Source organism: Ursus americanus, chromosome 20 (assembly GCF_024610735.1).
Source record: "Ursus americanus isolate L20-20 chromosome 20, mUrsAme1.1.p, whole genome shotgun sequence".
Taxonomy (NCBI): domain Eukaryota; kingdom Metazoa; phylum Chordata; class Mammalia; order Carnivora; family Ursidae; genus Ursus; species Ursus americanus.
In genome coordinates, this window is record NC_142146.1 from 45,948,161 (window position 1) to 45,964,789 (window position 16,629).

Here is a 16,629-nt window from a genome sequence, read left to right on the forward strand (position 1 = left end):
CCCTTCACTTCCCAGCCATGTTCCTTTAGGGTGGTATGCCTCAATTTCCTCACCTGTAAAATGGAGATAATATCTACTTGTTGTGGAGACTAAACATTTTATGTAAAGTGTTGGGGACAGTGACTGGGTAAGCACTCTATAAGCTTTGATCATCATTATTACTATCCTTTATTTTTTTAAGAGAGGGGGAGGGGAAGGGCAGGCCAGAAGGGGAGGGAGAGAGAGAATCTTATAAGCAGGCTGCACCTGGGTGTGGAGCCTCAGCGCGGGGCTCAGTCTCACAACCCTGAGATCATGACCTGAGCTGAAATCAGGAGTCAGAACTAACTGAGCCACCCAGGTGCCCCTATCTTGATCTGTTCTTATCCTGTTATTTTTGGGCTATTGATGGTATATACAGCTGTCTTTCAAATATATTAGCAGAGAACATACTCAACTTCAAAGCAGGCCTTTAATGAAGCTTTCATGCAGACTTTGTAGAATCACTCTTTTTACTGTTTTTGTGATGATAAAGAGATGAGAATAAAAAAGATTGCCTTATTATTTATTAATTTATGACTAACACTGTATCCCCTCCAAATATATTTAGGCCTTACTGGTATCTAGAGGCCTGTGGTTTTATATTGACTAAAACCTTAGACATATTTTTCTCTCTGTCCACTGATGTTTCAGGAACCTGGATCAGGGTTCTCAGTGTAGGCAGTACTACACAGGGGGCCACTTGGTCAAATTTGGAGTTTCTGTTTCAGTATTTGGTGGAAGGGCCATAGTACTTAATATCTTCTTACAAAGTATGAGGCAGTCTTTTGCACAGTGAAGAATTGCACCGTGCTTCTTGTGGGAATAGCCCATTGAACTTTCCCATGAGTGAAAAACCTGTTTATAAAATACCTGAGCCCAGAATTTATGTCCATTTTCCATATAAAGCATCTTTGCCTGCTTTAATATATACCACCCACTTGTCCAGGGATATAAATACTGGTCTAAATACTCTATTTTTTTTGAAATCTGCTCAAGAATTGTATATCGTTTTAGAAAGCCACATCACCAGTGGTAGGAAGGTAAGTGGCATTTGGGTCACAAGTAACGTTTATAGCTGTTGAATTCACATAATTATTTATACAGATGTAAGCAAGCATCTGTGTTGATGAATTAATGATATTTGATATTAAATTGCATATCATTTTATTATAAAATTTTTTTCTATTTTTCCTTAGGGTTATGATTATGGTCACACATACATATACACACGAGCAGGCAGTCCTTGGTTTTATAGTTCTGACATACGTTTATTTGAATTATTGTGATTTAGTTAGGTAATACCGGTTTCCCAGCAACACTGTTCAAATTTCAGTTACAACAGTATATTAACTGTGAGTACTTGCATACAGTACAAACTTGACTGCTAGCTCTGCAATCCGCAGTTTCTCCTATAAATAGTACACGTGCATCACAATCAGTAGCCAATCGTGTCACTTCTTTCAGAGTCTGTCAGTGATTGGTAACTGCACACCTCTTACTCAGCTCATGCACAGGCAGCAAAGTGTGTTGTTGTATTGCCTCCTCGTTTGCTCGAGATAAACCTCATAACAAAAATGGATAATCAGAAGTGAGAGTTGACCAACACAGATGAAAGAGCAGCAAAGAAATGAAAAGTGATAATGCAGGATGTGAAATTCAAATCAAATGTAAATAGATTTCCAGAAGAAATAGCTGACTGGGAATTTTGAGTGTCTTGGATGCAGCTGGAGGAACTTAGCACAGGTGATCTTACTGATGTCAATGACAAACTGGTTGTGATGTAAAGGATGAAATGTCCCAGAGAAAGTGATGGTGGCAAGAAACTTCACAGGAAGGAACTAACTCTCCGAAATACTGCTTTCCCCTGCTATCCGAAAGTCAGAGTGTTCCTTTCAGAAGTCGAAATGATGTAAGGTAAAGAAGCACTTACCGTTAATTTATGTGGAAAAATTTTTGAGCCTTACCAGACTCAAAAAATAACATCTCTTGAGGCTTTTCTTATACTTCAGGATACCTTTTGCTAAGGGATGCACAAAATCAGTTGAGATAGAGCACAGATGCTCACACACGTGGTTCAGAAGCAGCATGGCTTGATGCTGAGACACTGACTATAGTTCCTGGGGGAAGAAGCTTGAGGGGACCATGCTCACTGCTCAGGGTTTGCTGCCTCTATAACGGCTTGATGGAAAAATGAACTCTGCTCTTTTTGTTTTTTACCTTTTTTCGTAAAGGTGAAAATCCTCTCTGGATTTCCCTTGGTAAGCATAGGTACTAATGGAGGTCTTTCATAAAAGTGAAGTGCTATAATGGGAACTTTCAAAAAAGCAGGGATACCTATAATTTATAATTTTAAAAGCTCAAAGGATAAAATGTTGGAAGCTATTCACACTTAGAAAGGAAGGTGACAGTTCCACAAGGCATAGAAGAAGCCATTTACTCTGTATTCTAAATTATAGAGTGAGAGGGCAAGCACTCATCTTAAGGTTTTTTTTTTTTTTAATGACTAACACTGTATCCCTTCCAAATTTAACAAACTTTAACAAAACTTTAACAAAAAGTAAAACACTTCAATTATCAATACTTCCGTTGTTTTATTTTTACTAGTATTATCATTTCCCTAGATATTTATAACCAACAATAAGAACATTTTTAATGTTTCAACACTTTTTTTAAGGTTGCAAAAAAAAATCCTAATTTTTTCTATTGATTGTTAAAATTTTTTGCACAGTGTCAGTTTTGCACGGTTATTTGTATGGTTCTACCGCCCTGAGTGCTCAGCGGTGCCCTGAGGGGCCCGGGTGGTGGCGTGGCGGCAGGCTGAGCCCAGCGCTGGGGCTCGGGGGTCCCCAATCCCTGGTGCTGCGGCGCCAGGCCCCTGGGGAGGGGCCCCTCGGCGGCCAACCTAGGGTTAGGGTTAGGCCCCAGGAGCCCGGCAGGCCCGATCCGCCAGCTGTGCGGATATCACATGCACTACCATGCAATGTGAGGTGTGTGTGTGTGTGTGTTTGCAATTGTATGTGTACATAGACCATATCATCTATGGCTTCTATATCCATGTAATAAAAATTTGTTGAATCATAGTCATACAAAGAATACCTTGGGTTTGATGAGGTTTAGAAACTCTGATCTAGATATTTCAAATTTATAAAATGTAAATGTTCAGCCTGATATACATTTCCGTATATTTATTTGTTCTTCCATTGTGTTTAATGGTGGTATTTCTCTGGCTTCATAAAACAACATGCAAAAATTTAAAGACACATATGATATGGTTTAGACTTTCTGAAAAACATATGGAGGTATTTATTGTTGGTAATTGACAGATGCTTTCAGTGTTATTAAAGATATTTTGGTTTAGGCTAGTAGGAACAATCTTAAGCACTGAATGTGATTTTGAGAAATCATCACAGGTTAAGGGGCTGAGTCACTTTCCTTATACTAAGTCTGTTCTAGTTACACGTGCTATGTTTTTATCTGCTTATGTGCATAGATAAACAAGTCCAGAGTGTTGTTGGAAAGTCTTGTTTATAACATCTAACCCAAAATATAGAATTGGAAGTGCTGGGAAGTCTGGTGACTATTTTGGACCCCTGCTTGTAAGTTAGGCTGATTTGATCAGACACGGGGCTCATTTCTGAGAGATGCTGTGGAGACTGGCCAGACTGCAACCACTGGGTATTCTCCAGCGTTATTCAAAGAGAAGTTGGCCACTTCACCTGTATTAAGAATATTTGCCTATGAAACTGTTTGAAATAAAGGAATTTCCAATGTAAGTCCATATCTTGAGTTTTCAAATGAGAAGAAAAAAAGAGTACGTACTCTAACAGCTATGTTATACCGTTTTTGTCATTTTAGGTGATTTCTTATCTCATCATGGTTTATGAGAGAAACTTAACATTCAAAACATAAGTTGCCATTTGAATACCCTGAGTATCTTAATAAATTAAAAATTTTAACATTGACTTCTTTTCTTCAACTCTAATACAATTTTTCGTACTCTTGAAACTACAGATAAATTATGTTTAATTAAAAATTTTAATGCATGTCATTTAGGAAAGAATAATCAATATTTGTAATGTTTTCCCCATGAAATCCATGTGTATTTTAGCCTGTTGAGCTTTTGTCCTTTTTACAACTGTAAGGTAACTTCTTGTCAGTCTTAATTACTCTTTTCAAGCATTTCCGTTGTGCATTTTTCTGTGCAGCTCCAGGACTGGTGTTTTAGCACTAAAGATGACTGAAGGACTGTAGGGAAGGGCTAAGCGCTTACATGTACATGCTGTGTATAGAACACCGGTTTTCTTCAGCTGTTTCACGAACTTTACCACTAGATGGTGATAGAGGGTTAGGGGGTATGTTAAATACGTCTGCATCTACCAGATGCTGTATTTTGAAATTTGAAAATGCTTGATCCTAACAAATATTTGCTTTTAGAATTCACTTGAGATATTGAAATATTTTATTTTTCATCGTAATAAAGTGTACTCTTTAATCCCCATTCCCTATTTCCTCCACACCCCGCTATCCCCCAACCCCACCTTCTCTCTGGTAGCCCTCTGTTTGTTTATAGAGTTAAGTCTGTTTTTTTGGTTTATCTCTCTTTTTTTTTTCTTTGCTCATTTGTTTCTTAAATTCCATATATGACTGAGGTCATATGGTATTTGTCTTTCTTTGACTGACTTACTCTACTTAGCATTGTACTCTAGCTCTATCCGTGTTCTTGCAAATGGCAAGAATTCATTCTTTTTAATGGCTGAGTAATATTTCACTGTGTATATGTACTACATCTTCTTTATCCATCTATTGATGGACACTGGGCTGCTCCCATAATTTGGCCATGGTAAACAATGCCAATTAACATAGGGGTGCATGTATCCCTTTGAATTGGTTGTTTGTATTCTTTGGGTAAATAATAGTGCAATTCCTGGATCATAGGGTAGTACTATTTTTAATTTTTTGAGGAACCTCTATACTGTTTTTACCGTGGCTGCACCAGTTTGCATTCCCACCAACGGTGCAAGAGGGTTCCTTTTTCTCCACATCCTCGCCAACACTTGTTGTTTCTTGTGCTTTTGATCTTTGCCATTCTGACATGTGTGAGGTGATCTCACTATAGTTTTGGTTTGCATTTCCCTGATGATGAGTGATGTTGAGCATCTTTTCACTTGAAAGATTATTTTAAATATCCGTTGCACACAATTTTTTTTAATGTGCTATATCCCTAGTAAGTATTGATTTGTTAGCTGTTGTCTTAATGGTATTTAGTCTGTTGGAAAACCAGGATTTATAAAATTTAAGTGATCCCCAAACTTTATTTTGTCTTGGTTGTCTTATTTTCTTTCCATAATATATCACATTTCTTTATTTTTTCCTAGTAGATCACATTTCCTCATGGTGATCATCTATTTCTATCTGCTTAGGCTGTGTTCTTTTTGGCACGTGTGTGTGCACAGGCACAAACACAATTTTGCCATAACTATTTAATATAAGTTTATGGATTTTCGTAGTGACCATTCCCTTGATGCTTTAGTTGAGAAACAAAATACTGGTATACTGTATGGAAATGAGAATAGAGCGGTGTAAATGGTATAATGAATATAGCAGAGTAGTAATACACAAACCAGAAGATTTTCTATAAGATCTGTTTCTTTGACTTTATATTTTAGGAAAAATAGAAAAATTTCTTTTCAAAAATTCTTTGAATATGTTTCTGCATAAAAGGAAATATAACTATGTTATTTATTGCTGTCTGAGAGGATCCTGGAATATTGGATATAATCCAGAAAGTGTAAGAAATTTTAGATTTCAAATTATTTTCAGATTATCAATAATTTTTTTAAGAGATTTATTTATGAGTGGGGAGGGGAGCGCATGCAATTAGGGGGAGGGGCAGAGGGAGATGGAGAATCCCAAGAGAACTCCCCGTTGAGAGTGGAGCCCAACGTGGGGCTCAGTCTCACCACCCATGAGATCATGACCTGAACCGAAATCTCGAGTCAGACACCGAACCAACTGAGCCACTCAGGTGGCCCCCAGATTATCAATTAATTTTTTAAAATAGCCAAATAGAATTCTTGTTTTTCTTCAATGTTAATGTGGTATTTTGTATTAACTTCTGATGCTAGCACAATATTTTTTATTATTCTTATCAATATTTATCTTACTAATGTAAGTGATTCATTCTTGGTTGTCCTGGATAAGTAATTTTTGTGACCACAGTGTGGAGATTGGTATAAAATAGAAACATTATGATTTTGATATTTTTTGTAACATGACTTTTTAAAAACTTGGGATAATGCTCTCTTCCAATTTATTTCCCTAACCCAGTGTGTTAAGATGTCCCATTGATTTACTAATATCATTTTAGAGAATAAAACCACCATCACATTAAATGTGTTCACTAACTATACAGCAGTCTAATTTTAGAAACATTAAAATGGGATTGAAAATATTTTAAAGTCCTTTTAAAATTGAGGCCTGAATTTGAGGATTAAATGAGGTCTGGGGTAGTGAAGTGTTTAATTTCAGAGTTCTAAGCGGAGCTATTTGATTCTATTAAAGATGGTAGGTTCTTAGTGTTTTGGAGGGTTCTATGGTGACCATGCGTTTAACAGCATACACAGTGAAGTGGGTAATATATCATTTGGAGATTTTTGATTGGGAGCTGTGATGTGTAGTGGAGAGAAAATAGGGGATGGAGAGGATAAGACATATTATTCTGAGAATATTTTCCCAGCCACACTGTTGCTCCTTCTTTTTATATAGCGTAGCTGTAACTCATCTTGGGCATTATGGGGAGAATGGGGGAAGGAATTAACCTATCAGTGTACCTTTTCACATTAGCTGATCTGAAACATAGTTAATCTTTTTTTTTTTCTTTTTTAAAACATAGTTAATCTTGTAGCTAGTGGCACACAATGGGGGGTTGGCAATGCAAGTGACCAAATGAAGTGTGTATCAATTCATGTACTAGAGTGTCCCTGGAATTTATGGAACTAGAATCTTGATGGAGAGAGAGAAATTTCGGTAGAGGTCCTCAGATCATTCTTTTAACCACTTTGCTGCTATTCCTCTGCCAAACCTGACTCACCTCCTAGGAACCTAGGAGTGCCCGGATTCTGTTTGTGTACTACTGTATGATGGTCGGCATTATCGGGTAAGTTATTCTTGTGCCCTTATTTCTGTTCACTTCAGCTTTCAGAATTGTGCAGATAGTTTACAAGAGTCTAATAAAGTGTTGCACTATGTTATGCATGTGTGTGCCTTGTCTCTGGTAACCATATTGTCCTCTTTTTGTTGGTCGATTGGCAAACATGCCTTCAGTTCTCCTGCTTTAATGCTCGCCCAGCTCCTCGTACAGTGTGAGGAACAAGTCAGGCACCTAGTACTCAAGTAGCTGATGGCTTTGAAAAGAATGAAGGCTCAAGGGTTTATCTTGAAGGAGGAGAAAATCTTCCAAGATTTAAAACGTTAACCGGGTGCTTTTTTGACTTAATCTGTTGTACTCTATCCTTCAACTTAAGGTAGTATTTTTAAACTAATGATAACTCTATTAAGGTACGTTATAAGGTCTTTCCTTTAAGACTATTTTGCTGATAATTTTCCTTTTCCTTTTCTTTTCTTTAACGGCGCCACGCCCAGCGTGGAGTCCAGCATGGGGCTTGAACTCACAATGCTGAGATCAAGACCTGAGATGAGATCAACAGTCAGATGCTTAACTGACTGAGCCACCCAGGTACCCCAGGTTTTCTAAAATAAAGGCTATTAAATGAGTTTTTGACAAGCCACGTATATTTGATTATTAACCAAGTTTCCATGTTCTCTTCTCTACCCTTGCCCCATGAGGATTTAGCAGTATGGGCAAATGTAGTGTTTTATCCAAGATCCACTTGTCCTGATAGTCACATTTTTTCCCTCTCTCTGAAATACCCTGAGTTTTTAAAATCAGTTGATTGAATTCAATCTTTGAAACACATTGCTCAAAAAATGTAGTTGAATCTTCTCGCTCCTGCCCCCACACTACAAATCTTTTCTAGTGTGCATAGACGTTGGTAAATACAGTGAGGGGATGATGGCTAAAGGTCATACATATTCACAGATGGAATGACAGAAGGCCTGGTAATTAATATGTGCCCAGTAATATCAGAGATAAATGAGCCCAAATCTTAAACCTTGTAGCTTCATAGTTATTTTCTCTGTACTTTCTATTCTCTCCAAGGTGGCTTCGAAGCAGCCTTTCCTGGCAGATGGCTGCAGTGCGCCAGCATTGCCATGGCGTTCTCTGCCTCTGCAGTCTGCTCCTGACTCCCAAGTCACCACTGCCACTTGGCTACACGCCACCTCTTGCTTATCTCACTTTTCAGGCATGCCTTAATGTTGTTTCTCGTAGCTCCATATTACCCCAACTTTCATACCATTTTCATTCTCTTTTATCCCTATTTTGATAGGCTGACACGAGGATAATCAAAAGAAACATTTATTTACATTCTGTACACTTTGACTTCAACAAATAAGGAGGCCTCGTGGCCTTTAATTCCTATACATCTGTATAATCATAATATATGCGGACTTCCGATCTTCTGACACTTTGCAGTGACCTGATGCTTTCACTCCTGGTTCTGATATTTGATTTCTTGAATAGCCTTCTTGAAAATGACCTACACATGAAAAAGTAAATTATTGGATCCAGGCACACATTGCACGCAGACAAGAAGAGTGTCATCTCTTTGCAGTAATACAGAATTTTGTGTGCAGATTCATCTAAATGTCTGTCTAAGTGACTAAAAGTGAAAGGAATTCTGCATAAGTGATAGGGTAGAAAGCAGGTAAAGAACACTGCCACAACGACCCGTATGCTCTGGTTATGTTTCCGCTTTCGGCTTGACTGGCTGATGAATTGCCTGCTGGATTTATGGATGTACCTGGATATGGCTATGTAACATCCAATCAGGATCACCAGCACAGCCACGAACAAGCAGCTGTTGACATAAATGACTGCTTCATGCCATTTGACTCCCAAGGGACTTTTAAGTTTCATGCAGTCATGAATATTTTCCTTGGTTAGTTGGCCATTTGTTAGAATGATGTTTGGCAAGGAGAGAACAGCCATGATCACCCAAACACAAATAGATAAAACCTTCGTGAAAGTTATGCTGTACATGCGAGAGTCCCCAAATGGCTTTACCACCTTCAGATAGCGATCAATGCTTATTAGCCCAAGAAATACGATGGAAGTATACATGTTTGCATAAAATAAAACTGAAGTGTATCTGCAGAGGATAAACTTGAAGTACCAAGGTCCAAATCCTGCATCATGCACTATCCGAAATGGAAATGTCAGCGTCATTATGAGGTCAGCAACCACTATGTTTTTGAGATAAAATATGAAGCTGGTTTTATTCCTAATGTGGAAGAAGATCCACACTGCTAGACCATTCAGCAAGATGCTTGCCACAAATATAATGAGGTAAAGCACAGGCAAGACGATAGTGTCAAATTCGTTGTTAACAGTGGTGTTCTTTCCGGGTCCATCGCTCACGTTACTTGGAGCGTGACTCCCTTGGCTGTGCAGCTCATTATCTGTAGGAGAAGTGGGGAGACATCATGTCAGAGCTTCACATGTGTGCCTCACAGACTACTAGTCTCCCTTATAGGTGACTGCTGTTTTGAGCAAATTAAAAAATGTCTTAGCAATTTAAATAGTTACGTTAGTGCATTTTTAATGTTTTGAGCAGCCAGAGTATTGGTGACCTCTCTCCCAAGTCCTCATCCCCTCCCCCCCGGACACATCACACTGAGGTCCCTTGAGTAAAATGTGGTATTTCTGGTTCTTTATGCCAGTCTTTTGAAAATGAAGATTAATATACTAATGACAATTATCCTGATTTTTAATTTAGGGTTTGATATCATTACGAATAGAATCAACAAAATCTGGGGGCAGAAAATTGGATTTTCCTATAATGAAAATAAAAGGGCTAGCACTGGCTGTTCTTTTAGGGTTGTCTTTGGCACACTCTCTGAAATACCTTCTTTAAATCTCAGGTTTAAGCTCTTTAATCATCAGTAATTGAGGAAGAATAAAACCACTGGGTGATTCTGAAATTTTTGCCATGGCTTGCTTGTAGAATGTAAGAGCCTTTAGGGACCATTGTTAGGAATAGAAATAAAAAAAGACCGTTGTTAATATTTAAGTTTATTATCATGGAGGGTCACTTGTCAAAGATAGTTCTAGGCTGATACCTATTTTTATTTACAAGGCTACATTCTACCTATTGCACTTAGATAAAATTTTTAAACTATTTATTTATTTATTTGGAATTTTTAGTTCATTGTTTAAGGCCTATGCCATACCACTCTATCATATAATCAGGAACATGGTGTGTGAGCCTCTTATTTACGTGGCAACCACGAGAATGGGTCTTGTGGATCTCCTACTGAGGGGAGCGAAATCGACGGGCAGCTGTAGCTTAGGGCTGACTCCACCACCACTTTCTTGCTGATGGGCACGTCTCACAGGCCGCTGCAAGCCAGTAACTGAGCACAGGAAGGATGCTAAGACAAGACTTTTCCTGGGACAGAAGAGTGTCCTCTGACAAATGACTTTGGCCGGAAGACTCATCAGTCTGGTGAAAACTTTCCTCAGACCGCGCTGTAGTGTGACTCTTCCTACTCAGCCTCCTTCCTGCTCCCCTCTCCCGCACAGGGGTCGCCCTTGCATTTCAGTCTGAAATCCCTTGCAAGCATATCCCCCAATAAATCTCTAGGCCATGCAGTTATATTTTGTCGTCTGCCTTTTTTGGGCTTTTTTCTCTTCCTTTTAAACCTGGACTAACACTATTCCCAGCTGCACTTTTTGGATCTAAGTTTAGAAAGAAGGTCATTACTGAATTTTTACTTCTCACTAATGAATAATGTTTACTATAATGACAGTTATGTTTTGGAACGATATTGTTTTAGAGGTAACAACATAAATTTTGCCCTCATTTCCCTATGTAACAGGCAATGTAGTATATATTTTGTTTGCCTTCTTTGAAGAAATGAAACAGGGAAGATAGTTTGATGATCATAATCCAAAAACAGGTTCTTAAATTGCTGCCTAAAATTTAAGTGTAGTCTCTTCCAGAGTAACCTTGTACTCTTTCTAATCTTTGCCTTTTATTCCCTGCTACAAGTGTTTTTAAAAACTGGTTTTCCTGGCTGAAATATCCTTACACAGGCTAGTAATTTGTACCTGGACTAGCCTGTTACGATGAGACCCATAGTATTATTAAACTTTATAAGTTTAAAATGCCTGATTCAGCTGCCATCTATATTACTGTTGCCAGTTTCAAATATTGTCTTGAACAGTATCATTCAAGCCTATTTTGACTTAATGAAATGTTGGAATCTTGGCTGCTTCTGCACCACAAGATCCCTAAGCTTTCTAAGATGTGCAGTTTTACCTGGGTTAAGAAAGTGCTTGAATTAATTTCCTCAATTAAACCATTAGCAGACACTTTCGTGTAACCCAGAATAGAACCCTGTGGGAAATGGAGAGAAGACAAGTAAGTTTTAATCAGGATAAGTGGTCCAGCCAAAGGACGCCGACTGAATTACGAATGGTCTTTAAAGCCATTATAAATACAAATAGAATGGTTCACAAACTGTAGCATGCATGCCACAGAGTATTTCAACCCTAGTGTTGACTCATGGGATCTACCATGCATATCCACTGTGGAATGGAGAGGCCCACACTTCCCAGGGTTCGTTAAGGATTGTGTGTCTGCTCAGTGTGTCATTAGATTTTAAAGTTTTAATTGTATGAAGAAGCACTCTAATTAAATGATGATTTACTGATCAATTATGGTTATTATTGTAGATGGAGTCTTAAACCAGAATGTCAAAAACAGTACGTAACAAATACTCTGTCTCATAAATGGCAAATATCAAGCACGAGCAGCCTTATTCCACAGTGGTTGCTGTGGCTTTGCGAGTTTGGTGTTCAGCTTGTTGATTATGTCACCTCATAGTATTTGCTTCCTTAGTTTATGTATGGGATTAACATTTTGGAGTACAGGACTTTTTAATTCAGTAGGATAGGCCTGGGCTTGGTTATTTCTTCATTCACAGATTCCACATTTATAATGCAGCTTAAGCAAATTAGTGGTTAAACTTGTTATGGGTTATTTTATGAAATAATATGGTAGTAGTGAGGGAAAAGAATGGTTTGTAAGCAGGAAGAACCATCTGTAAGTTGCTCTGGAAGGCTCCAAACTTCTCATATAGAAAATTTTGTCTAATTTTTTTTAAAGAATCAAGTCTATGTTATATTCTTCTTTGCCAGCCACTCTTATTATTTCTTCTCCTCTGTGTCATTGCCCCAAATTTTTCCAAAGCTAGTGGTTGTGCTCAGAAGCATTTCTATGCACAGTATTCCTGCTCAGGAACAAAGACCATTAAAAGTATGTGGCTCTCTTTACCCAGGCTGTTTTATCACGTTGTTCTTTCTTCACTGTCAATAAAAAAAACTTGGCAACGTTAGGGAAGGTTTTTAATGACAGGGAGCTTGGTGATTCAATTAAGAAAAATTAGGTGTTTTTACAGTGTAAAGGCTATTTTCTCACACACTCCTTGTTTACTAAGACATTATTACCTGTATTCTTTAGCTCAGAGTTTGATACAGAGTGTTAATTGATGGCGAAGATTTGTCTCCTGCTCTTCCTCCACCACCTCCTTTTAAATTAGATAGACAAAGGCATTGACATAAGAACTCTAGTTCCATAGTAAATTAACATTTGGTGCCAGTGTGTGTGTGAGAGAGGTATTGTAGTACAGGTGTTGAGGGGGTGGGATTTGGCTGTCTGTGCTGGTGTGTTGGAGAAATGCATGGGGTTTGTAGCCATACATAGCATTAACCACATGTGACTACTGTGTTGGGCAGGGCAGATAAAGGGCGTTCGTGTCATTGCAGAAAGTCCTATTTGACAGTGCTAGTTTAGTCACTTCATAACTTTGTAGAAGGGAATAAACAGTACCCATTTTGCCAGATCTCCCGAGAGTTAAATTCTCTGCAAACATTATTTCGAGGACAGCCTCTAGTACTTAATTGATGTTCACTCTAACTTAAGTCATTAATTACAATTTGTCTCAATTGCAGTCACATTATGAAGGATAGAGTGGTGAAGAGTCTTGGTCCTTTTGCTTTTGGTGTAGCTGCATTATTGCTCATTGGGGCGTGTCCCTCTTTGGCACAAAATGTGAAAGTATCAACAATATGTCACTGCTCTACCTGCCTGGTAGGAATGAAACACACAGGACATGCAAATTACAGGGTGTCACTACCATGGCATAGCTGCCCTTGCATGGTCATTGTTGAAATAGTTACCCAGGAGAGGAGGTAGATGTGGTCTTTGGCTTCCTGGGAAACCTCAGCAAACCTTGGTTTTTACACTATTATACCTGGAAAGTAATAGGTACTTTAGTTTGGGTATAAAAATCTTCCCCAAATGTTAATTTAATCTTTCAAAAGGGTTTGAGATGGTTTGTAGATGAAACAAAGCTTGGAATTAAGTAGTAACAAGTTAAATTTCTCTCAGTGATGCTGTCCTACCTGTTTGCTGTTTTATATTTAATGAAAGGCCAGGCTAAATGCTGATTTATTTTGCTAATTGGTTCAATGACCAATAAAATCCCCAAATTGTTAGTATAATTAACAGTCATTGATCAAGGAAGATTTTTCTGTGCGTTTTTTCCTCCTGCTTACCTGGTAATTTTACAAGTGTCAGGTTGAGCCCCATTCTTTAGTTGTGGTGGACTATAAGCAAAAATACGTGTCAGGAAACACTTGGGGACGACTGAGGGGAGGGTTCGGCATAGGTTATTCCTGGCTTGAGTCCTGGGCAAAAAAAGAGGAGGGGGAATTAGGAAGGAATGTGAACATAGTAATTTAATCTTTTCCTTCCTCCCTCCCTCCCTCCCTCCCTCTTTTCTTTCTTTCTTTCTTTCTTTCTTTCTTTCTTTCTTTCTTTCTTTCTTTCTTTCCTTCCTTCCTTCCTTCCTTCCTTCCTTCCTTCCTTCCTTCCTTCCTCCTTTCCCTTCCCTTCCCTTCCCTTCCCTTCCCTTCCCTTCCCTTCTCTTCCCCACTCACTCTCTCTCTCCCTTCCTTCTTCCCTTCCCTTCTCTTCCCTCCCAAAGATGTATTTATTATAGAGAGAGAGCATGGGCAGGGAGAGGGGTGGAAGGAGAGGAAGAGAAGAGTCTCATGCAGACTCCCCTCTGAGCATGGAGCCCAGTGTGGGGCTCGATCATGACCTGAGCTGAAATCAAGAGTTGGACACTTAACCAACTGAGCCACCCAGGTGCCCCAGTCTTTTCTTTAAAAATATATGTATATGCTTTCACAGTTGAGAGAAGACATATTCTTTGGATATGAACAGCTCTGCCACAGGAAAGTTGCATATTTTTGGGTCCCTTTTCAGCCTGCCATGGAGCAAGGACCATTTCTGTGTTTGCTGTCTATCTGAATGCTAGTGTGTGGCCGTGGGAAAGTACTAATGTCTCTGTGACTCAGTGTCCTCATTTCTGAAATAAGAATCATAAATAATCATATTACAGGATTGTAATAAGGATTATGTGAAATAGTCCAAAAGACAGTTATCAGAACCTAGGTCTAGGAATGCACTCAGGGCGTGTCAGCTTATATCTTCCCATCCCTGCTTCTACTGAATTCTTTTTTTCCTCCTGACCCAAGCATGTAATAAATACATCTGTGATGGGACTTATATGCAATTGGAAATTGTTAAAAAAATGCTTTTTTAAAAAAAATCTAACATTGATATATGTAAGAGTGTTTTATAAGCTCACATGCTTTTAGTATCCTATTCTTTTTTTTTTTTTAATGATTTTTTATTATATTATGTTAGTCACCATACAGTACATCCCCGGTTTGCGATGTAAGGCTCGATGATTCATTAGTTGTGTATAACACCCAGTGCACCATGCAATACGTGCCCTCCTTACTACCCATCACCAGCCTATCCCATTCCCCCACCCCCCCCTCCCTTAGTATCCTATTCTTATAATCTCTGGGGTTCAGGATGCCTGGGTGGCTCAGTCAGTTAAGCCTCTGCCTTCAGCTGAGGTCATGATCCTAGGGTCCTGAGATTGAGTCCTGCATCAGGCACCTTGCTCAACAGGGGGCCTGCTTCTCCCTCTGCCTGCTGCTCCCCCTGTTTGTGCTTGCTCTGTTTCTTTCTCTCTCTCTCTCTCTCTCTCTCTGACAAATAAATAAAATCTTTAAAAAAATAATCTCTGGGGTTCTAGTTTTGGGTTTACATTAGCCAGCTGTGTGACCTCTATAAGTCACCTGGCCTTTCTGGAATTGCCCTCAAGAACCTAGAAAATCCCAGTCAGGACTCTAATTTATGTGAGCCAGCTTCTATGATTTCCTCAAGCATAGATTTCCCTTAAGAATTTAATGTCATTTGAATGTTTGTCTTGTAAGTCCCTGTATTTCTCTGTGAGAACTGCATTCCATACAATCTCAAAGTGTGATTAGGAGTGAATAATTTAAGTGGGTTTCAGTGATGGGCGTGTGATTTTGGCTAAATTCCTGAACTTTTCCAAGCGTCAGATTCCACACATTTTTATAAAGATTGAAATCATATGTGCATGTAACATCGAATGCTGTAAAACATTTCCCCTACTTCTTCTTCAAGCAGCCCTGTCTCTTCTATGTTTTCTTGCTTCTCTGAGGTGTTGATAAAAAAAGAAATCTTGAGGACTCTTTTGGCAAGTGTGCTGCTAAAGTCAATTGGTTTTATGGAACGAATGGTTTGCTATAGGGCAAGTCACGCTATTGCTCATTAAACCATGTGAGACTCTAATGTCTCTTTACTGATGTTGCTTATACACTATACAGCTGCAAAGAGACCCCAAGTAACCTCATCCCCTGCAAGTACAACGCAGATTTCTGGCTGGTGTAAGCAGTTACATTGGCTGAGTCAACGGGGAAAGAGCACTTTGCAGGCAGAAGTATACTGAAGAATTTGGCCGCAAATGAAGAGCACTTGTTTCTTTATCTGTTACTTTGCCCTTCTTTTCTGTTCCCTAGTGTCACATGATGTTTAGGTGCTAGATTTGGTAGTTGACGGAAAAAAATGGCTCGCAAATTTTTAGTGATTCCCCTCCCTGCCTAAATCCCCTCTGAGCATTTAGGTACTGCATTCATGCCTTATGTCAAATCGCACAGTGAGTAGTCCGTAGTGGGTGCTAAAAAGGCTATTTTTTGGTTAATAGAGCATAGACAGTGATTAGGGCTCTTAAGAATCTTTTCCTTTTTGGGTGGTAATGTTGAAGGATTTTTAAAGTAAGGTAAGGAGGTGAAACTACTTTGTTTTTACTTATTAAAGTTTACCAGGAAGCATGATTGAAGCAGTTAGTTTTCTAATCTTCATAATAATGATCCTTGGATTCCGTAAACCTTTATTTTTCTCGAATTGATCTTCTCATTGAAACATTTCCTGAAGTTTGCCTGACAAACACATCTTGATTTTTACATTTCTCTCTTCCCAAATTATGTGGTTTTCTTCCTCTTGACTTCACATATACCTTACTCAGTAACAAGAATTC

At 38.7% G+C, this 16,629-nt stretch overlaps 2 protein-coding genes across 11 annotated transcripts in view; one reads left to right on the forward strand and one right to left on the reverse strand.

Annotated features, from left to right (window-relative positions):
- Window positions 1–16,629, forward strand: part of MED12L (mediator complex subunit 12L) — a 318,600-nt gene that overhangs the window by 179,860 nt on the left and 122,111 nt on the right. The gene's annotated exons all lie outside the window — the stretch shown is intronic.
- On the reverse strand, window positions 8,558–13,796 carry GPR87 (G protein-coupled receptor 87). The gene is made up of 2 exons (XM_045810939.2): window positions 13,763–13,796; window positions 8,558–9,600 (listed from the first exon to the last, which is right to left on the reverse strand). Exons 1-2 carry the CDS (start codon window positions 13,794–13,796, stop codon window positions 8,558–8,560), a joined length of 1,077 nt encoding a protein of 358 aa, XP_045666895.1.